The 23,796-nt window shown below is 42.3% G+C and overlaps 1 protein-coding gene and 1 pseudogene across 1 annotated transcript in view; one reads left to right on the top strand and one right to left on the bottom strand.

The window, feature by feature from the left end:
- Nucleotides 1-7,238: 7,238 nt before the first annotated feature.
- The window catches only part of LOC145627856 (uncharacterized), a 32,865-nt gene continuing 16,307 nt past the window's right edge, over nt 7,239-23,796 (top strand). The window contains exons 1-2 of the mRNA XM_081680200.1: nt 7,239-7,580; nt 7,857-8,617. Coding sequence (XP_081536326.1) covers nt 7,239-7,580; nt 7,857-8,617 — 1,103 coding nt within the window. The remainder of the gene's footprint in view (nt 7,581-7,856; nt 8,618-23,796) is intronic.
- Nucleotides 13,549-13,647, bottom strand: LOC145629804 (small nucleolar RNA R71; annotated as a pseudogene).

The raw sequence follows: 23,796 nt of genomic DNA, 5'->3' as shown, positions 1-23,796 counted from the left end.
TGGTGGCTGCCACGTGGCGCTCAATTGGTGGCTGCCACGTGTTCTGCCACATGACGCACATCTATTCGGCGCGCTTCCCTAAACTTTCACGCAACTAGGCATGTGAAAATGCCGCTTGACATGTTTGACTTTCTGATGTTCCCTTGGCGGAGCAATAGCTCCATTGTTGTCACAATAGAGGGTTATTGGACCCTTGATTGAAGGTACAACATCAAGTTCACCAACGAACTTACGAATCCAAATAGCCTCCTTAGCCGCTTCAGCAGCTGCCAAGTATTCGGCTTCAGTTGTAGAATTTGCAATTGTGCTCTACTTAGCACTCTTCCAACTAAACGCTCCTCCATTTAGATAGAATACATATCCAAATTGCAATTTGAAAGCGTCTCTGTGTGTCTCGAAGCTCGCGTCAGTATAACCTTCAACAACTAATTCCTCTGAACCACCATACACCAGGAATTTATCCTTGTTCCTTTTTAGGTACTTTAGGATATTCTTGGTCGCAATCCAATGGGCCTCTCTTGGGTCTGATTGGTAACGGCTCGTAGCACTCAAGGCGTACAATACATCTTTCCTAGTACATATCATGGCATACATGATCGATCTAATAAATGAAGCATATGGAATCTGATTCATCCTTACCCGCGCATCAGGTTTCTGTGGACACTGCTTCTTGCTTAGGGTTATGCCATGTGACATGGGTAGGTGATCTCTCTTGGCCTCCTCCATGCCAAATCGAGCCAGTACCTTATCAATATAATTACTTTGGCTTAATCCAATCATCCTTTTCGATCTATCCCTATAGATCTTGATGCCTAGTATGTACTGAGCCTCTCCCAAGTCTTTCATTAAGAAAAACTTTCCGAGCTAGGCCTTTACAGACTCTAAAAACGGAATGTTGTTTCCAATGATTAATATGTCATCGACATATAAGACTAGGAAGGCGATGTCACTCCCACTGACCTTCTTGTAAACACAAGATTCATCTGGATTCTTGATAAAACCAAACTTAATGATGGCTTCATTGAATTAGAGATTCCAACTCCTACGCGCTTGCTTTAGCCCATAAATGGACTTTTTAATCATACAAAATTTCCCAACATTGTTTTGGTCGACAAAACCTTCAGGTTGTATCATATACACGGTTTCTTTGAAAATATTATTGAGGAAGGCGGTTTTGACGTCCATCTGCCATATTTCATAGTTATAATATGCAGAAATTGCTAGGAGGATCCGAACGGATTTAAGCATTGCGATTAGGGATCGGAAAAGGTTTTATCGTAATCAATACCTTGAAATTGTCTGTAATCTTTTGCTACCAATCTAGCTTTGTAAATGAATACATTTCCATCTTTGTCGGTTTTCAACTTGAAAATCCACTTACATCCGATAGGTATGTAACCTTCGTGTATGTCAACCAAATCCTAGACTTGATTTTCAAACATGGAATCCATTTCAGATCTCATGGCCTCTTGTCATTTAGCAGAGTCGGTGCTTGTCATCGCTTTCTTGTAGGTTGTCGGTTCATCTCCATCCATGATCAGAATGTCCTGATTCTCGGTTAATACTATACCAAGTTATCTATCAGGTTGAAATCTCGGCCTCTGAGACCTACATAGGGTAACGGACTGAGCATTCTCATTGTCGGACACATTTTGATCATTTTGACCTACGTCAACAGATGTTGTTTGAGCACTTTGACTGTCATTCTGATTTTGTTGCTCATCCCCTCGAACTTCGTCAAGTATGATTTTTCTCCCAATTGTCATTTTTGAAAGGTGCTCCTTCTCCAAAAAGACACCATAGCGAGCAACAAAAACTTTGTTCTTCGATTTATTGTAGAAGTAATACCCTTTGGTTTCGTTTGGGTAGCCCACAAAGTAAACCTTGTCAGATTTGGGATGAAGTTTGTCAGAAATCAATTTCTTGACATATGCTTCGCATTCCCATATCTTTAGAAAAGATAACCTAGGAGGTTTCTTTGTCCATAATTCATATGCAGTCTTTTCTACAGCTTTTGATGGTGCACGGTTCAGTGTTAGTGCCGCAGTTAGAAGTGCGTGTCCTCATAAAGAGATAGGAAGATCACTAAGACCCATTGTTGATCGTACCATGTCCAACAAGGTTCGATTTCTCCTCTCGGATACTCCGTTCCATTGAAGAGTTCCCGGAGGTGTCAATTCTAAAAGTATACCTTTTTCTTTCAGATGGTCATCGAATTCTTGGCTCAAGTACTCACCACCTCGATCCGATCGAAGGGCTTTGATTTTCTTGCCAAGCTGATTTTCAACTTCACTCTAAAATTCTTTGAACTTTTCAAATGATTCAGATTTATGTGACATTAGGTAGACATAACCATATCTACTATAGTCGTCTGTGAAGGTGATAAAATATCGATGTCCGTTTCTTGTGGCGGAGCTCATTGGTCCATATACATCGGTGTGTATTAGACCTAATAAGTCTTCTTCCCTTTCTCCCAGCTTGGATAATGGCTATTAAATCATCTTGCCTGATAAACATCCTTCGCAATTCTCAAAGATTCTAAATCAAAATAGTCAAGAACATCTTTTGTAGAAGTTTCTTGATGCATTTAATGTTAATATGGTCAAGACGACAATGCCAAAAGTATGTCTAATTTGACTCCATGGTCTTAGCCTTTTGGTATCATTATGAACAATTTTTGTCTATACACAAATGTGTCATTCCATAAATATTAGCAAGACATAAAACAAAAGTCTTGTGATCAAAGTCAAAATGACGTCCAACGCCAAAAGATCAAAGTATAGTTGATAAAACTAGACAAAAACATGAGATTACAAGATTTCTTTGGATAGATTATCTTCATCTTCCACTTGCGTTCTCATATCCACTTGAAAAGCGCCGCTCACTTTGTTCCTGGAACAGGAGCACATAGTGAGTCAATTTTCCACTATCTAATACCTTGTAAATTGCTTATATTCAATTGTAAAGATGATACCTGAGATTGAGGCTCCTTTTCCTCTTGCCTCATCTTCCAGATACTCGCTACATTCTCTCTTGTAGTGTCCTTGTTTACTACTCCCTCCGTCCCTTAATACAATGCCTTTTTCGAGCATTTATTACTCACATAATAAAGAGAAAGAAGCATTGTCTTAAAGGACGTAGGGAATACAATAGAAGCATCGCATCTTAGCCTTACTCTTGAACTTTTTCCTCTTAGGCCTCAGAGCAAACTTAGCCACTTTGCAAGAATAGGTTTTTTGGAGCTCTTGGACAAATTCCTTGAAGGACAGTTTGTTCCTATTGTTGGTAAGTCGTATCTTAATTGCAACATACCTCGAGTGGTGTGAGCTTAAAAGCATATGAGTCGCTTGCTCATCCTCCATTGGTATACCAATTGATCAGCTCTAAGTGGTTGAATAACCTAGTCATCTTGAGCACATGAGCTTGAAGTGGCATCCCGGACCCAAGTCTTGCACTATAGACTCTAGCCCATACTTCTTTTGTCTCTTTGGTGAGACACCCATCTTGTGGTGGCTTGATCTTCATGTTAGAGAGTGACCTAGTTACCTTCTCCACAAGGTCGTCATAGTTGCCCCTGACACTCTTTGTGACCCTCAGATTGACCACATCTTCTAGACCCTTCAGGAGTACATCCGGAAGGCAGTTGGAGATTTTCTTCTTCCATTGTTCCGGAATGGAGTTTTCCATGAGTCGCGAGACTCTCTTGCAATCATAACTCCACTCCTCATGAGCTTCATCGCTCATAACCCCTTTTGAGTAAAAACTCAGGATGGGTGTATCCAAGATATGCTCTAGGTAGCAATTACGGAGGGTCATACGGAGTTCTTCCTCCCATTCCGTGAAGTTTACCAAATTCAAGCTAAATGGTAACTTCTCGGGAAGTTCTAGGCACATTAGATTGTTGTCGATAGTTGGAGAAATGATTCTACAATTTGAAAGAATTTGAAATGAAAAACAATTAATAATACTTAAATAAGATGAAATCATGCATTTTAATTAAACCTTATTTAAATGTCTTATTCGCACGTAAAATTGTCCCATTTTGGTGAGAATAAGTTGGTTCCAGGATCCAAAGAAACAAAGAGTAGTTAAGCATGCTTTGGCTTGTCTTAACACTCAATCTCGTAAGGTAAGCAAAACTTTGCTAATGGCTCCAAGCCACTCTTGGTTGGATAAATCGTCGCATCTAATGCTCTCTCAACAACTTATCCACTTTGCCACGACATGTTAGGACTCCATCACTCATATCGTTGAGTATAACCAAAACCAACTTGCATACCTGGTATGCCTTATGTATCCTAGGGAGTAATAGTGATGCCTCGCTTTGGCGTAGCCTATCACTACTCTCAATAGGTCAATAAGTGTTGTTTTGGAATGGCAATTTCACTCAGGGGCTGTTTGGTTGGGGTTAATCATCAAAGGGAATGGGAATCAACTGCCCTCATTCCCTTTCTTGTTGTTTGTTAGACCATTTTTCCCATTCCCTTTACCCTCTTCGTTCCCCCAAATCCCTCTAAATTCATTCCCCACCCTCCCTATGTATTTCCATTCCCATTCCCTACCCACCTTCACACCACCACATCACCACCTTTACACCTACCAACACCACCGGTAAACCAGCCCATCTCCATACCAGACCACCGCTACCCCTCCCTCGACCACCGTCGCCCCTCCCCTGACCCTCGCCGCCCTCCCCTCCCCCACAAAACATCCCACAGCAAATGAAAAACCCTAGAATCCCCTCCTTATCCCCACAAAACGGCCGCCCAGCCTTCCCACCACCCTCGAAACCCTAGGAGCTAGGGTTTCGAGGGTTGTGGGAGGGCTAGGTGACGGTTTTAGGGGAGAGGGAGATCGGGGCTAGGGTTTTGCGGGGCTAGGGGTGGTTTTTTCGGGGGAGGGGAGGTCGAGGCAGGCAACCCTAGCGGTGGCAAGGAGCGGGGAAGGCGCGGCGAAGGGCGGGGAGTTGTGGAGGAGGTGCGGCGAGTGGTGGAGTGGCTGGAAATGGTGGGAAGTGAAGCAATGTGGTTGTGGTGTGGTGGTTGGGCTGGTGGCCTTCCATTCATTCCATTTCTTTATTATTTAAAACAAACACCACCCCAAAATTGAGGGATTTTCATTCCATTCCTTGTCTTTCCCTTTGTTCATTCCATTCCGAATCCCCCGTGCAAACCAAACGACCCCTCTATATTTTAGGGACCTAGGGTTTCTATGTTGGTTGATTTAAGTGAACTTAATTAATCATCACAACATTCGAAATCCTAAACATGCATCTAACATATAATTCATATATAAATACTCATAAATATATATATATATAAAACATTAGTAAAGATGCATTTGGCAACTAGCATGACCCCTTGAGTCTTCAAGTCTTCAAGAGACGACTTTTGCAACTTCATGGATTCGTCTTCCAAGAACCTTTGTCTTCAAGACATGACCATTATTATGAAAGTACGAGTATCTACTATTAGGACTAATCTAAATATTAAGGTACAAAAATACTCAACGGTTCGCAGACCGTATTTAGATTTACAAAAATACATCAAGGATCACAGTACGTATTTTTTATCCTAATAGGACTCCACTAGTTGCCATTTCATAATACATGTGAGAGAATATAGATTCCATTCATCCATTCACTATTTGTGAATGGCCCATGCATTTTACAACGATAAAACAAGTAACAATGCATAAAACGCGTAAACTAGTAACTAATTTAGGTCGTTAATCCAATTAGCATGCTTAATTAAAACTAGTCAAAGTTGTTTAATTGATTACGTAATTTAGCGCAATTAATAATTAAAGCTCCCACTAAATTCCGCATCCATCTTTGTTAACCCTTATGAGGTTTTGATGATGATGTTAAGAATTGAGTAAACTTCCTTTTAATAAGGATTTTCTAGTGTTGTGATGTTTGCAGGTTCAGTAGGCGTTGAGGGCTGAAGTAGGAACTGGGACAAAGGAACTTTAGAAGATCCATGATAACAAGTAAAAGACAGAAGAAGAGTTCCAGCAATGGAACTTCCCGAAGTTTCTCAACAAGAACTTCAAAACGGGTTGTAACGACCTGGTTCCGGTGTAATGCTGGGGCAAGCCTCAATAACCAAGGATCAGTGCAAAGATCAAGATATCAACTGAAAAAGATGGACTTCATAACTTGTAGTTGTATAAAAGATAAGTTTGTTTTATAGGTTGATGTAAACCCATTAATGGTTGTTGCGCATGGAACTTATTAGAAATCAGATAAAGCTTGGCAAACAAACTAATTTGTAAAAGATAATTATAAGTTTTATGAAAAAGTATTTATTTGATTTTATCCTTTAAAATCTGGTTTAACTCGGTTTTATCTTTTTCATAAAATTCTATCTTTTAACAAAAACAAATTTGATAAAATTTGGTTTTCATAAAAAACGAAATTAAATCTGTTTAGTTTCAGTTTTAAAAAAGATAAGTTTAGATTTCTATTTAACTTATCTTGTTTGTGAAAAACCTAGTTTATGAGCTAAGAAACTTCTATAAATATAGAAGTAATTCAGCTTATTAAAATGAGAGTTTTAAGCGTGAAAACCACTTAGTGCTTAAGAGTAAGTTTGCCAAAGGTTTAAGCTTTATCATTTTGATTTCGGGTTTCATGTGTAGCTTTCCATTTATGTGTTAGAGTGTGTCTTTGCGTTGTAATTGGTTTTGGGGTGAGATTGTGAATTCTCTTAAATTCACGTTTGAGTGTATGAGTTTGAATTCTCTAAAATTCGAGTGGTAGTCAGTCACCCCGAGTGTGTCTTGGGTTGCACAGTGGGAAAAAGGAACCTGAGTGTGTCTTAGGTCGAGAAAGGAACCTGAGTGTGTCTTGGGTCGAAAAAGGTGCCTGAGTTTGTCTTAGGTCTGATAGGATAGGTTCTTATCAATTAGCAAGTGTCTTAGGAGGAACTTGCGAAGCAAAGGTCTGTGTAATAGGTTGTACTAGGAGAGTTAACTATTATAGTGGAATTTGTTTATAAGTCCCAATAGGGCCGAGGTTTTACTTCCAGTTAGGCACTGGATGGTTTCCTCGTAAAACTTATTGTGTGCTTTAAGTTTCTTTATGTTTTTATTGTTTATTACCGCATAAGTTCCGCGATTCGAACCTACTACCATTCACCCCCCCTCTCGTAGTAGTTCATCTAAAATAACAATTGGTATCAGAGCAGGTTCTCACGAAATTACAAGCAACCTTGTAGAGTAAAGTTCCTGAAGAGATGAATGCTCACGAGAAACTTGAAGAAGGGTATTCTACCCAAAGACCACCGATGTTCAATGGCAAGTTTTATTCATACTGGAAGAATAGAATGGAGATATTCATCAAAGCTGAAAATTACCAAGTATGGAGAGTCATTGAAAGTGGTGCTTTCGAGGTAACAAAAACCAATGCAAACAAAGAGGTAATCCCTAAACCACTAGCTGAATTTGATAAAGAAGATTACGAAAAATATGAGTTAAATGCTCAAGTAGTGAAAATCTTGCATTGTGGACTAGGACCTCATGAGCACAATAGAATCATAGGTTGTAAGTCCGCAAAACAGATTTGGGATTTACTGCAAGTAACACATGAAGGAACGAATGAAGTTAAACGTTCCAAAATTGACTTACTAATGTCAAAATATGAAAGATTTGAAATGCTACACAAAGAATCCATTCAGGATATGTTCACTAGATTTACTAACATTGTCAATGAGTTAGAATCTTTAGGCAGGTCCATACCCATTGATAAACAGGTAAGGAAAGTCCTTAGTAGTCTTCCTCAAGATGAGAGGTGGAGATCCAAGGTCACTTCTCTGCAGGAATCCAAGGACTTCACCAAGTTCAACCTTGAATAGCTCAATGGTTCCCTGCTCATTCATGAACTCCATCTTGGAGCAAACTCTGAAAGTTCTAAGAACAAGAGCCTTGCTCTAAAGGCTTATGAATCAAGAGACTCTAAAAATGACGATATGGAAACTGCCATGCTTGTACGGAGGTTCAGGAGAATGTTAGGAAAAAGAGGAGAAAAGAACAGACGAGGACAGCCAAGTTCCAAAGAGTTCAAATGCTACAGATGCGGTTCCAAAGAACATCTTCTCAGAGACTGCCCTAATCCTAAGGAGGACGAGAAAGCCAACTACAAAGGCAAGGAACAGAACAAGTATTACAAATCATCATTCTCCAAGGAAGATGTAAGAAAAGCCATGATGGCTGCATGGGGAAACTCTGATTCAGAAGATGAAGGAGAAGGAGAGTCCGTAGAAGAAACAACCAACTTGTGTTTAATGGCTAAAGCTGATGATGAAGCTCGTTTGAAGGAAGTTGAATCTGAGGTATGGTATGACTATCGACAACTCAAACATTTAAATAAAGAAAATCTTATGGATATTATTCTGGAACTTCAAGAGGATTGTAAAGAACTAAATAGGTCGAAGTTCCAAACTGATCAAGCTTTAAAAATCCACAAAGAACATAGTGAATGGGTTGATAATATGAAATCTGATGTTCAAACTAGATTCTTTGATTTATATGATAAAAATGTCCTTCTAAAAGAACAAGTTGAAAAACTAAAGCATGACAATATACTGTTAAATGTAGAGCTGGCCCTGTTTCGGGGGTTTTTGTCCCTTGGGAGAGTTACAACACTGAGACTGGATTCAACAAAGGACGCCTACACCTGCAAAGCAAACGGACCGCCGGATGGTCGGTGGTCTGCCTTTGAAGATTAAGTTAGTAAGCGTTCGGTAATAAAACGTGCGGAAGTAAAGTTTATCTGCTCGGATTCCAAGCTCAGGTAAAGTGCTGTGTGTTCCTCGAAAACGACAGCTCTGTGGTAAATGACGTGTTTTCTCATATTGCGTGTATATTCTCTCTTTTGTCATAAATGGAAGAATGTCCCTATTTATAGGGTCCTTTTGGAAAGTGTGCCCCTCCTAGGATCTGGTGACCTAGGAATTAGGTCACGCCGCTTTTTAAGGGCCCCTTGGGATTTGGGCCTTGAAAGCCGCCAATCCCAGGGGGAAATATCTGCTCGACACGTGTCACCATCTAGATGGTCCAACTAAGTGCCCCTTCCAGTGACACGTGTCATGCTCTAATTAGGCCACTTGGCAGGGTATAAAATACCCAAATCATTTGCCCCTCACAGGGGTCACGTGTATTACACGTGGCACCTGTGGCAGGTGTCAGTATCCGAGTGGTCGGATTCAAAAAGTTACTGTTGGAGGGAAAACTTTTAGGGTTTTACCCCCCTATAAATAGTAAGGTTTGACCCCCCTTTAGGTTCACACCTTTGCGAATCTTTGGAGAATCTTGGACTTTTTGACTTAAAGAATCTCAAAATTCCCTAAGTGTTTTAACTTTTCAAGCATCCGACACTCGGCCAACTGTCTGACCGTTCTTCAGCCAACCAAGCGTCTTTCACCCTTCTTCTAAAGGTAACGCCTATTTTTTCTTCATTTTCTCTCTTTTTTTTTGAAAAAATGGTTTCCCAATCGCATGCGGCACGGCATAGGATAGTGATCAGCCGGTCATCGGGGACGGCTGAATCTAGAACTAGCAGTGTCGAATGCTTAGCCAAAGACCCTGCTTTGCGAACTTCTCCGAATCCGACCGTTTCCGTGTCTGTGCAGGACACTATGGCCAGAACCAAAAGAACAACAAGACAATATAGCTCCGATGGAACTTTCTACCATTCGGATGGGTCGACTGTATATTCAGACGGCTCAATAAGAGTACCTCGAAGTGAGGTGTCGGAGCATCCTAACAGCCCTTCTTATCTTCCTCCAACCCCCCCTATTACCATTCGCCCACATCTAGTGGGACTCCCAGTGATGGAATCCTGGAGGAGGCGGATGAACAATATCAACCCGGGCCTTCTGGACAGGCGTCGGAAGAGAGTCCGGGGGAGGACCCCGCTGGCACCAGTCGGCGGTCCCCTAGTTCTGATGACGAGTCGGCCTCGTCATCTTCTTCAGAGAACGCCTCCATAACTTCGGAGGAGGCAAGAACGAAAATAGATTCTGCCAGGGAGTCCCTGGCAGTGGATAAGGGGGAAATCTGGGCCGAGCCGAGCGCTTCCAGGCGCTTGGAGAGAGCCCCCTACTATCATCATGTTCTGCACAGCAGGCGGAACTCCATGGAATCCGGCCTTGCCAATTTTAGGCGCAAGGTCGTTCTGGGCTATGGCTATACTTTGTCGGTCCCTAACAAGGACGACAACATTACCTGGCCGAGCCTGGCCAGCTATGAGGACAGAGCATTCGGCTGCTATGAAGCGGCCTTCCAAGCTGGCCTCCACTTCCCTCTCCATCCGGCCATGGAGAGGATCTTGGATGGATACCAACTGGGTATCTGGCAACTTGTACCCAACTCCTGGATTAATATTCTAGGGTACGTTGCCGCCTGTGAGATGCTGCAGGTGGAGGCGAGCTTTGAAGCGTTCGCCCACATGCACTATCTGAGCAGGGCGCCTGCTAGGGGCGGTGAGGGCTGGTACACCTTGACCACTTGCAAGGGGTACATGATGGCTGTTGGCAAAGAGAACAAGTGGAAAGACTGGAGGACTAAGTTTTACATAGTCAAGTCTGCCGACAGCCGCCTGAACCAAAAGTATAACAGGTGGAATAAGAATCCACCTCTCCTAGCAGGCAGGAGTGCATTGCCGCCTCTTCCTAGGCGGGCAAAGGAGGAGATCATGGACAAAGGGTTGTTTACCGTGTCCGTGAGGATGAATGATGAGGGGGACAAGGAGGTCACCCCTCAATGCTATCTCCCTATGTACAAATGGTTTGAGGAGGGAACGTTCTTAGCCGCCTGTGGGCTAAGCTTTGAAATGCCGAGAGGTAGTCGGCCGTCTGTTTAATATGCAATTTCATTTTGCTTTCCAATACTTGTTTGATGGTGCTAACACTTGTTCATTTTTGCAGAAAAGGCAATGGAGAAGCTCTCGGCCTCAAGGAAACCGGCTGTATCTGCTGCTCGACACAGATCAAATGTCCTAAACAGGGCAGAGGCAACCACCCACATCAAGGTGGATGAGCAGAAAACTGGCGGCACCCCCAAGGTGAGAACTTGTTATACTTGCCATTTCTGACTAATGCTAAATTTGACCGAATGATTTCTGACTTGTTTTTATCTTGTGTTGATGTAGGGTGCCCCTACCAAATCTCCCTCAAAACCATCCGACCCTAAAATCCAAAAGACAAGGGCGGGTGATGTGAGCGCTGATGAGTGTCATTTATGGCACTCATAGGGTAGTCTTTTAGGGTTATTTCTTTCCCCTTTTCATGCTTTCTTCTTTTATTTTTGGTCCTTTTTCCTTTAGTTTCTCTTTTTCCTCTTTTATTTATGATTCTCGTGTTTTTATCGTGTTTTCCTTTATTTGGCTCTTTTTCCCTTTTATTTCCTTTCTTTGTTTACTTGTGTAGGTATTGTGAGAATCACTTTGGCAAAGGATTCAATTTGGGACCTTAATGATCAAGCAAGGAAGAAGCATTTGGCTAGAGAGGGCTTAGAGAGGCCTTGGAGAGGCCTCGGAGAGGTTTCCAAGGCAAATCCAGCAGGCCGCGGGCGCGGGTCATCTTGCCGCAGGCGCGGGCCTATGTTACTCTAAATTGCCAAAACTTGGCAGGAACTTGCCGCGGTTGCCCCGCGGGCGCGGGTAAAATGAAGAGGCCGCTCCATTCAGAGAGACCGCGGCCCCCTGATCAGGCTTTGGGAGCAGGGGATTAGCCGCGGGCGCGGGTTTCACTGCCGCGGGCGAGGGTCTCTGTTGCCGCGGGCGCGGGGTCTGCCCTGATAGCCCGCGGAGGGTTCCGTACCCATTTCTCCGCGGGCGCGGGTCTATCGAGAGAGGGCGCGGGAGCTGCCGATTTCTTCTTTACTTATAAATAGAATTGTATTTCCTTTTTTGAAACCAACTTTTTGATAATTTTCATTAGCTTAGTTTTAGAGAGAGAATCTAGAGAGAAGTTAGAGAGAAGTTCTTGGTTTTGGATTTGTAACTCAACATTTGATCAATCAAGTTTGGATTTCTTCATTTTCAATCATCAATATTAGTGAGAATCTCTTCCTTCTTTCATCTTTTACTTACTTGCTATTTGATTTTTGTTTGTTGCTTGTTCTTCTTTGGATTGGAATTAGATATTGTTGATTATTTTGATTTCCCTTAGATTTTGATATAGAAATGAAGATTAAAGCAATATCTAGTTGTTTGTTCTTAAATTTCACCATGATTAGTGAGTAGATTAGTTGCTAGGGAAAGGGGGAAGCATGTTTGATTAATCAAATTGCTAGTTGATGCTCTTTGATTGATTGATTTGTTGCAATTAAATTGGTTGACATAGTTTTGCATGTGATTGATTAGACTAGGAGTGATCAACCTATAAGATTAATCTAGATTGCATTGCAACTCTTAATGACATGAACAATTGCATTGAAAGTTGCTCTAATTGATTGGGTTTGCTTGTGATTCTTCTTGATTTGCCTTTCATAGTGACACCTAGATTGGCCTATAGGAGATAGCATTTGAACTCTCTTGATTGCTACTATTGTTTGTCCATTGCAATACTTGAATTAATTGATTGAGCTTTAAACTAGCATTATCATTGAACTTGCATGTGGAACCCATATCCCTAGTGTTTAGACCTTTGTTTTACTTGATTAGACTTGCTTTATTTTACCATAGTGCCAACCATAATATCAACTCCATCTTCGAGGTAGCTTGACTTAGACTCTGGTTTTCATCATTGCATTCCCTAGGGATCAACCCTTAACTTGCCCTATATTCATATAAGGTTGGTTAGGTGTTTACAAATTTTGTTTGACTTGGGGGAAGGGTACATAACGACATACATTTTCCTGTTGTCAAAATGGCGCCGTTGTCGGGGAGTGCTATTGGTGCTTAGCTTTTGTTGTTGAGTCTACTTCATTTTAATTGAAAAAAAAATACAAAAAGATTTTGTTTCTTTAGGCTACACTTGTAGCCGTGCTACTAATATTTTCTTTGAAGTTTTGCATGCATATAGCTCGTGATCGATCCATTGTGCCTTTTGACCCGGAAATTGAGAGGACTCTCTCAAGAAGAAGAATAGCTAATCGATTCTCCTTGGGGTATAGTTCTTCAAGTGAAGAAGAGATTGAAGAAGATCAAGGCATGGGAGAAAATCCGAGAGTGGCCTTGAAGGAGCTAGGAATACCCGGTGCTTATAGGTTTGAGAGTGGCATAGCTTCGCCTACAACACCGGCAAATGATTTCGAGATTCGGCCGGCCATGATCACCTTAATTGAGAGGAGGCAATATAGTGGGGCTAAGAATGAGAGCCCGTTGAACCATCTTAAAGAATTTGAAAAATATTGCAACACCATCAAAGTCAACGGAGTTTCTCAAGAGTTCATACGCCTCAAGTTGTTCCCCTTCTCTCTCATAGGAAGATCCTTAGAGTGGCTAGATAAAGAGGTGAAGCCCAATTCCTTGAGAACATGGGATGATGTTACAAAGGCCTTCTTGTCCCGTTTTTACCCTCAAAAGAAGATGACGGAGGCAAGAGCCTTGATTCAAGGGTTCAAGCAAAGGCCAAATGAAATCCTTTACGAAGCATGGGAGAGATACAAAGAGTATCAAAGGGAGTGCCCTCACCACAGAATCCCAACATACCAAGTGGTCCAAATCTTCTATGGCGGTTTAAGTCCCCAAGGCAAGTCATGCCTTGATGGGGGGGCCGAGGGTCCTATCATGAACAAGACCGAAGAAGAAGTGGTGGACATCATTGAGGACGTGGTGACGTACTATAGAGATTGGCAAGATGGGGAGAGGGACTCTTCAAGCAAGCAATCTTCATTGTACTCGGTAGACCATCTAAATGCGATCAACAACCTTTCCTCCCAAATGACAAACTTGGGAAAGGAGATGTCCGCAATCAAAGCCAAGTTGGAGAGCACTTCTACTTCATCCCAAGCTTCGAATCTTCCCTCCCAATTTAAGGGGAGAGGTACTCCTTCTAACTCTCAACCCCCTCCCTCTTCACATAATATGCCTATGGGTTGTTTGTTTTGTGATGCATGTGGATCGTATGATCATGACTCTAGTAATTGTCCTAATGAATGTGTTGATGAGTTTGATAACAATGAGAGTGAGCATGTGAATTATGTGTCAAATAATAATGCTCAAAGGTTTGATAATCAAAGAGGTCAATGGAATAGGAATTACCAAAACCAAGGCAATTTTGACAACTATAATCAAGGTGGTGGTTATAGAAACCAAGGGAACCAAGGTTTTCATGGTAGCTATAATAATCAAGGTTATAGTGGCCAAAATCAAAGCCAAAATTATGGAAATCAAAACCAAGGTTATGGAACTCACAACCAAGGTAGTGGTAACCATAATCAAGGTGGTGGTAACCATAATCAAGGTTATGGACAAAATCAAAATAGGGGTACTTAGAACAATCAAGGGAAGGGCAATTTTCAAAATAATGCTCAAAGAGGTCCCCCACCCGGATTTGTTCCAAGGACTCAAGGAGAAAATTCCTATTCCCAACCTTCTTCACCTAGGACCAATTTGGAAGAAATAATTGAGAATCAAACCAAGTTGTTGAACACATACATGGCCGTTAGTGATAAGAAGTTCAATGAAATGATGACCCACAATAAAATTCTTGAAAATCAAATTTCTCAACTTGCTAATGCTTTGAAAGATCATGCAATCCCTTCTTCTTTACCTTCCCAAGGTCTTGATCCCAAGAAACACGTGAATGCTATTGTTACTAGGAGTGGTAAGGTTCTTGAGGAGAGATTGCCTAGGAAGGGTGAGGATAAGAAGATTCCTAAGGAAGCCTTGGTTGAGAATGAGGGGGATAGGGCATCATTGGATGAGGTTGTGGTTGAGACACCTAGAGAGGTGAGAGTAGAGAAAGAAATTGTGAAACCCAAGCTCCCTTACCCACAAAAATTCATGAGACACAAATTGGATGAACAATTTGGGAGATTCATTGATATGCTAAAACAACTTCATCTTTCTCTACCTTTTACCGATGTGATCAACCAAATGCCAAATTATGCCAAATTCCTCAAGGACATTTTGAGTGGGAAAAGGACTTGTGAGGTTGTGGAAACTATCAATTTGACCGAAAATTGTAGTGCTATCATCATGAACAAAATGCCACCCAAATTGAAAGACCCCGGAAACTTCTCCATCCCTTGTGCTATTAACAAGATGCAAATTGATAATGCCTTATGTGACTTGGGAGCTAGTGTTAGCATAATGACATATTCGGTTTATCAAAGGCTTGAACTAGGGGAACTCTTACCTTCTAACACTACCTTGCAATTAGCCGATAGGTCAATCAAGTTTCCAAAAGGTAAGGTAGAAGATGTTCCATTGAGGGTTGGGAAGTTTGTGTTCCCGGTGGATTTTATTGTGCTTGAAATGGATGAAGATGCTACCATTCCAATCATTTTAGGTAGACCCTTTCTTGCTACCTCGGGTGCTATGATTGATGTGAGGAGTGCAAAGATTTCCCTTAAGGTAGGAGATGAGGTCATTGAATTTGATTTGAATGAAAGCATGAAATATCCATCTTCTTCTCTAGAAAATTGCATGATGATTGATTCACTTGATCATGTTGTGTCTTCCATGCATGAGCACTTGCTCACCTCTAACGATGCTCTTGAGAATGTTTTGTTGAACAAGGACAAAGTAGGTACACCATGCAAGGAAGTGGCATTCTATGAAGAATTGCTTAATGGAAGCATGGAAGAAGTGGATGAGCAAATGTGCTTGAAAATCTCAAGCCAAGAGGCTTTGCAAGCGGCCACATCAAAGGAAGGTAATGGTGTGCCTATGGTAGAGCTCAAACCTCTACCATCACACCTTAGTATGAGTTCTTGGGCCCTCATTCCACTTATCCCGTGATAGTTAGTGCATCCTTGAGCGTGAGCCAAGCTCAAGCGTTATGTGGTGTTTTCAGAAAGCACCTTGCTTTGGGGTACACAATTGATGATCTTAAAGGTATAAGCCCCGCCTTGTGCCAACACCATATAACACTTGAGGAAGGCGCCCTTCCTTCTATCGAACGACAAAGAAAACTACATCCCCAAATGGGAGAGGTAGTTAAGAAGGAGATCACCAAGATATTGAATGCGGGAATCATATTCCCCATCTCTAGCTCAAGGTGGGTCTCCCCCGTGCATTTCGTTCCAAAGAAGGGGGGCATGACCGTGGTTGAGAATGAGAAGGGTGAGCTCATTCCAACTAGGACGGTCACGGGTTGGCGGATGTGTATAGACTATAGACGTCTAAACACATCCACCAAGAAGGATCACTTCCCTCTTCCATTTATTGATCAAATGCTTGAAAGACTAACAAGGCACAAGTTCTATTGTTTCCTCGATGGATATTCGGGATTCTTCCAAATCCCCATTCACCCCGATGATCAAGAGAAAACTACCTTCACATGTCCTTATGGGACCTTTGCCTATCAAAGAATGCCCTTTGGGTTATGCAATGCACCCGCTACATTCCAAAGGTGCATGATGAGTATCTTTGGGGATATGTTGGAGGAGGAAAAGGAGGTCTTCATGGATGACTTTTCGGTGGGGGGTGTCTCATTTGAGGAGTGCCTTGCGAATCTTGAGAAGTGTTTGGAAAGATGTGTTAAGGTCAATCTTGTTTTGAATTGGGAGAAATGCCACTTCATGGTGGAAGAAGGTATAGTGCTTGGGCACAAGATTTCAAATAGAGGCATTGAGGTGGATAAGGCGAAAATAGAAGTTATTGAGAAACTTCCACCTCCGGTGAATGTCAAGGGTGTGAGATCGTTCCTTGGTCATGCGGGTTTCTATAGAAGATTCATCAAGGATTTTTCACTTATTGCTAAACCCCTAAATGACCTTCTTCAAAAGGATGTTGAGTTCATTTTTGATGACAAATGCTTGAAGGCATTTGATAAATTGAAGAAGGCCCTTATCTCCACTCCTATTGTTCAAGCCCCAAGGTGGGATCTTCCTTTTGAATTGATGTGTGATGCAAGTGATTAGGCTATTGGAGGTTTTTTGGGACAACGTGTAGAAAAGAAGCTTCATGTGATCTATTATATTTCCAAGACACTCAATGGGGCTCAAAAGAACTACACAACAACGGAAAAAGAATTTTTAGCAATTGTGCACTCTTTTGAGAAATTCCGTTGTTACTTGTTGGGTTCCAAGACCATAGTCTTCACGGATCACGCGGCCCTCAAATATCTCTTTGCCAAGAAAGAGTCCAAGCCTAGGTTGATTCGATGGGTGCTTGAATTGCAAACTTTTGAGATTGAGATTAGGGATAAGAAGGGTGCGGAGAATGTTGTGGCGGACCATCTTTCTCGCCTTGAGGGTGATCACATTCATGATGATGGTTCACCAATTGAGGATAGAATGCTTGATGACTTCTTATATGCCATAGAGGTTAAGGAACTCCCGTGGTATGCCGACTTGGTGAATTTCTTGCATGTGGGGAGTTTCCACCCTCTTTCTCAAAGAACCAAAAGAAGAAAATCAAAAGGGAGGCAAGACATTACTTGTGGGATGATCCCATCCTATACAAACGAGGGGTTGATGGCTTACTTAGGCGTTGTGTCCCAAATGAAGAGGTGCCTAGTGTTTTAAGGATGTGCCACTCGGACCCTAGTGGTGGGCATATGGGTGTTTCCAAGACCGCTACCAAGGTTCTTCAATGTGGTTTGTGGTGGCCGCATCTCTTCAAGGACTCATGGGGCTTTGTGAAGTCATGTGACCGATGTCAAAGGGTTGGGAATATCTCCAAGAGGAATGAGATGCCTCAACAGCCCATTCTTGAGTTAGAGGTGTTCGATGTTTGGGGGATTGACTTCATGGGACCGTTCCCATCTTCATATGGTAATCAATTTATACTTTTGGCTGTGGACTATGTTTCTAAATGGGTTGAGGCCATTGCCTCCCCTACTAATGACCACAAAGTAGTGTTGAAGTTGTTCAACAAAATCATCTTCCCCAGGTTTGGCGTGCCTAAGGCTGTGATAAGCGATAACGGATCTCATTTTGTTCACAATGCTTTCCAAAAGATGTTGAGGAAACATGGAGTGCATCAACGGTTCGGCCTTCCATATTATCCTCAATCGAGTGGCCAAGTCGAGGTCTCCAATCGTCAAATAAAGCTCATTCTTGAGAAGACGGTTGCAAGGAATAGAAAGGATTGGTCGAACAAGTTAGATGATGCTCTTTGGGCTTATAGAACGACTTTTAAGACGCCTATTGGTACCACTCCATATCGCCTTGTCTATGGCAAATCGTGCCATCTCCCGGTAGAGCTTGAACATCGTGCCTTATGGGCTATCAAGAAGATAAATTTTGACTTAGCTAGTGCGGGGGAGAAGAGGTGGTTGGATCTTCATGAGCTAGAGGAACTTCGACTTGATGCTTACGATTGTGCTATCACCTACAAGGCTCGCTCCAAAGAGGTTCATGACAAGTTGATTGAGAAAAAGGAGTTCTGTGTAGGTGACAAAGTCCTCCTCTACAATTCAAGGATGAAGTTGTTTCCCGGAAAGCTCATGTCAAGATGGAGTGGACCATTCTTGGTGAAAGATGTTTTTGATAATGGTGTCGTGGAGGTTTCTCCTTTGAACTCCTCATCTTCATTCAAAGTTAATGGTCATCGGCTCAAGAAGTAATACGAGGGAGTGTTTGTTGGACTTGTTCACAAAATGATTCTTTTCAAGCCACCTTGAGATGGTGGTGCACGTCGAGCTAACGACGTTAACCAAAAGCGCTTACGGGAGGCAACCCGGATTCTCATCTCATTTCTTTTTCCTTTCTTTTCTTTTATTTTTCCTTGTTTGGTTTTTGATTTTATTTTTGAGTTAGTTTTGTGTTTGTCTTGTAGGTCGGGCATTATCATCGCTTGTTAGAAATCAAAAAGGGGTTTGAAGAAAAGTTAAGAGTGCTGGAGAGGGCTCCCCGAGGGCAAGGAGAGACCTCGGGGGCAATTTCTCCTCTTGAAGCACATTTGGAACCCCCCTTTCCAGGGACTTCCCGCGGTTGCCTGCTATCTCTCCGCGGGCGCGGGAGGTTCTGGAGAGGGCGCCCCCTGTTAGAGAGGGCGCGGGCCTCAATTCGACCAAATTTAAAGCCCCATTCCAGGAAGTCCCCGCGGTTGCCCCGCGGTCTCTCCGCGGGCGCGGAAGGTTTTGGAGCGGGCGCGGCCTAAATTCAAGCAAATTTGGAACCCCCTTTCCAGGGACTTCCTGCGGTTGCCCCGCGGTCTCTCCGCGGGCGCGGGAGGTTTTGGAGAGGGCGCGGCAAATCAGGAGAGACCGCGGCCCCCATCAGGTACTAAAATTATGAAATTCCAGGAAGTCCCCGCGGTTGCCCCGCGGTCACGCCGCGGGCGCGGGAGATTTGCCGCGGGCGCGGCATTTTCGGGAGAGGGTGCAGCGAACTGGGTTTTAACCCGGGGCACGCCCCTCTTCTCCCTCTCTCCTCTCTTATTTTCTCCTCTTCTCCTTATTTTTCCCCTTTCTCTCTCTACCTCCTCTCAAATCCTAACCCCTAAACATCAATTTCCCAAAAATTTCTTCACCTTTTGCCTAAATTTTTCACAATTTCTTCCATAATCCTCCATTTTCAACACTCCTCCTATTCTTTCTCGTGCTCCTTCGGGAAAATTCGGGTCTTTGAAGTGCTTTGAGTTTCATTTGAGTCTCCAATCTTGGTATACTTCTAACCTTTGTAATATTTTTGTCAATTTCAATTGATTTCTTTACATTGGTTTGTTTACCTTGAATTTGAGCATGATTTTTGTGTTTTATGGTTGATTTATGGAAAATTGGTATATTGGGTGATTGTTACTTTTCCTTGTTGATTCATGATTATATTGTTGAATGATTGTTGATATTGTTGTTTGTTGTTAGATTTTGGTTGTTGTGTTGATTGGAACAGGTACCTTGTAGTTTGTGGTGGTTTGGTTGGATTTGTAAGGAGGTTTGTGAGTAATTTTTGGAGGAAGTTGATTTGTTTGAGGGAGTTTGTTGTGTTCTTGTGACTTGTGTGACTTTTGTTAAAATGGATTTGATAAGAAGAGTCAAAAGTAGCAAAAAGCGCTCAAACCAATCTCCCGGCCAATCTTCTCAAGGCCAATCCTCAAACCCTCAACCCCAACCGCATTCCTCAACTCAAGATGATGCTCCTCTTCCTCCTTTACCTCCTCTCAAATTTTGGAACCGGTCTAAACAAACCCCCATCTATAACAAAATGAAAGACCGGAAGTTTAGACCCTCCCGGCATTACTTTCGTGAGGATATGGCAAAGTTAGGAATTGAAAATGACCTTGACATCCTCCTAGATAACCTTAGCTTGGGTGAGTTTCTAAAATCGGCCCCTAGAACCTATTTGGAGCCTTCCATTGAATTTTTCTCCACATTTGAGTTCAATAAGGTGGGGGAAACCGATTTTATTATTTCCTTCCAACTCTTCAATGTCAAACACACCATGAACCTAGCCGAGTTCAATTTAGCCCTTGGTTTCAACCCCAATGGTGATATCTTCGAGCCCCTTATCTCCCTTGTCCAATCTGAGTATAATGAGGTTTCTTGGTGGAGAACCATAGCCAACAAAAGGGAGTTTGATTCGAAAAAGTCTCTTGCTAGTGAGATTATCCATCCGGCCCTTAGGATCCTTCATAGAATTCTTGGGTATTCGGTTTTTAATAAGCAAGATTTGGGGAAGTTGTCTAGGGAGGAGATTATGGTGTTATGGATGGCTACCAAGCCGGAGTTAGGGTCAAGGATTAATTTTGGCTATATCTTCATGAATTGTTGCAAGGATATAATGCATTGGGTCAAAACGGGGGAAATTCATTGTGGGGGCATGGTGACATGTCTTGTGTCGTATTTTAAGCAAGAGGGGTTCTTGAAGTCTTGCACTCCGGTTGGGAGGAGTGAAGACGTGTGGATTAGTTTGAAGCAAGTTAACACTTTACGTTTCATAACTAGCACTAGGAGAACCGGCACCTACTCTTGGCTAGTGAGAAATACCCACCATTGCCTTATCCCTAACCCGGCCGCCACCTCCATCCTTCGTGAGGCTAGGAACATTTGGATGGTCCCTAGGGACAATGGGAGGATTGAGGATGAGATGGAGGAGGGTGATGAGATTGATGGGGATGATGAGAATGATGAGGAAGAGGAGGAAGGAGGAGGAGATGAATATGATGAAGAGCAGCAACATCCGCCACTACAACAATAACATGAGCATTTTCATGATGATGCTCAAGGAAGAAGAAGAGAAAGAAGACGACAACAACAACAACAACAACAACAAGGTTTCCAAGGGGATGCTTATCTCCGAGAGATGGAGGCCATGAGAGACCAAATGGAGCGCATGCAATTGAGCATGCAAGGTATGTACTCGGACCACCAAACTTTGTCTTATCAAACTAGCGCATTGTATGACGCTAGTGTGCGTAGGGGGGAGGTCACACCTCCGGTCAACTACCCTTATGTGCCGCCCCAACAAGGGCCGGTACCTTTATGGGGTGGTGACAACCTCCCTACGTACCCATATTGGCCCGGGGTGGAGGACCCCGATGTTCCAAGGCGCGATTTCCCACCTTATGATTATAGGGTCTCGGGGGGGGGGGGGGGGGAGTGATTATCGGGGTGATCCCGCATATTACTATGTTCACCCCCATCACCCCGAGCCCCTTGTTCAGCCTTAGCCTTATGACCAATTAACCCGATCCCAACTTGACCTATTCCAGGGTCACTATGGTTTTCCTCCCGGTTACACCGAAGGTTGGGATACGGGTGATGATGGTGCCGGCCCTAGTGGCCAATAGTCCCTTTATGCATGTTTGTTCCCCTTTTTGTTCTCCCCTTTCCCTATTTTGCATGATTATCGGCATCGCGGTCGATGCCTTCTTTTTGTGAGGGGGGAGGGTCAAAAAGGATGTTTTATGTTGGTTTGGGGAAGCACCTGGAGCTCGGTGGGAAGTCTTTGATAAGGCTTTTGGTGGATTTTTGCTAATGGTCTCGTTGGTCTGTTGCTTGTTGTTTTGGTTCATTTCTTGATGTTTTTGGGAGTTTCTTGAGAAGAAAAAAAAAACAAATAAATAGAAATTTTGATGATGATGGTTTCTCTAGGTCTTTGTATATAATTTGTATCTAAGTGTTTTATTGGTTGCTTTTGTTTGGAAGTTACTAACATTTCATTTTGTATATATAGCCTTTTTCTTTAACTCACCTTGCTCGTAGCCTATGCTTTGGATTGCGGAACCTTTTGGAGATGCACATTCCTACTCCTTGGGTACTTTAATTTAGAGCAGGTGCTTGGTGAGGCCTTTCTTATTTTACCTTTTTATTTTCATTTCTTCATTTTCTTGGTTGCTTAGATTAAGATTAGATTTAGGAGAAGTTGAACGGTTCGAGGATGTATGATTTTAACACCTAGTGCGTTTGGGGTCTTTGGCGATGTGGCCATTAGACCGCTTGTATGTCGATTGGGATAAAAGTGTTATGATTGCATCTTTGCTCTTTTCCTCTGTCCTTGTCTAAGTTTTCCATTCTTTTCTTTTCTTTTGTTTCCTTTTCTTTTAATCTTGTTTGTGTGCATAATTTTTTTTGAGGCTTTATTTTCACTCTTTCTCTTTTTGAAAATTGGACTTGTATGCACTGGACTTTTGCTTTTGAATAATGGTCTTCTTAGGTAATAATGGTATGCACAATTTGAGATTATGTTTGGTTGATTCTAGGATAAAGCATGCTAAGATAGTTGTCTAGAACTAGGGGGATCATGAAACCGGATTCTACTCGTTTGTGGCATGTTGGTAGTTGCTCCCTATCTTTGATTTGACACCCTTAGTGAGTCTTTGCTACAACCATGTGAGATTTATATTTGTTCAAGCTTTCATCATACTATTGCATGAGCGGCATGGATCCTTGATTTTCGCAAACCTAATCTAGAATCTTAGCGTATGATTCCTAAGACCTTGACCGAACTACCTAGGGAGGACAAAGGCAAATTTTTCGGGGAGGTATTTTTCTCTTTCTAGGATAGTCCCTTTTTGGTTTGGGATACATTTGCCTACTTGTTACCCCTTTGAACCCTTTTCCCTCTTTTCAAGCCGCATAATTAGATATCTTGAGCCTTTTGTTTCGTTCTCCTTCTTTTTGGTTTTTGTGAAGCAAGGGTCAATGTTTGGTGATTGTGGTCTATGAAGTTGGGGTTTGGTTCGAATTGGTACACATAATTGAGTTGTTTATATTTGGTAAATAATGGCAAATGCTTATGTAAAACCCGTCCTTAGTAAAAAATAAAAAAAAGGGCAAGGACTAATGCTTTTAAGGAGTTCAAGGAAATTCAAACAATTTTATTAATGAGAAAATTCAAAAAAAATAAAAAAATAAAAAAAAAAAATAAAAAAAAAATTGAAGTGTCTTTCTCCTCTCTATGCATTGAGGACAATGTTTCTTTTAGCTTGGGGGGAAAGCGCTTGCGCTTTTTGTTCTAATGTTTGTAGATTGTTGCTTTGAATAAGCTTGGGGGTGTTAATACGTTTTTGTTTGGTGATTACTTAAGTTTGGTGTTGAGATTTGGCCGGTCTTTGCTTCACAATTTAGGATAACCACCAAATTTTAAATTTTAAGCCTACCTTAACCCTTCTTGCCTTACGTTACAACCTTGGGGAAGACATTTGGACCTAGGAGTTGAGTCTTTCATCGGTGGAGGGAATCATAGGTTGTAGGCTAAGGAAAGGGGATGCGAAATCAAGATGTCGAGTAGCCA

The sequence above is a fragment of the Chenopodium album genome, chromosome 4, assembly GCF_948465745.1.
Source record: "Chenopodium album chromosome 4, dcCheAlbu1.1, whole genome shotgun sequence".
Classification (NCBI taxonomy): Eukaryota; Viridiplantae; Streptophyta; class Magnoliopsida; order Caryophyllales; family Amaranthaceae; genus Chenopodium; species Chenopodium album.
The sequence above is the reverse complement of the archived record's forward strand: the minus strand, read 5'-3'. Positions and strand labels throughout refer to the sequence as shown.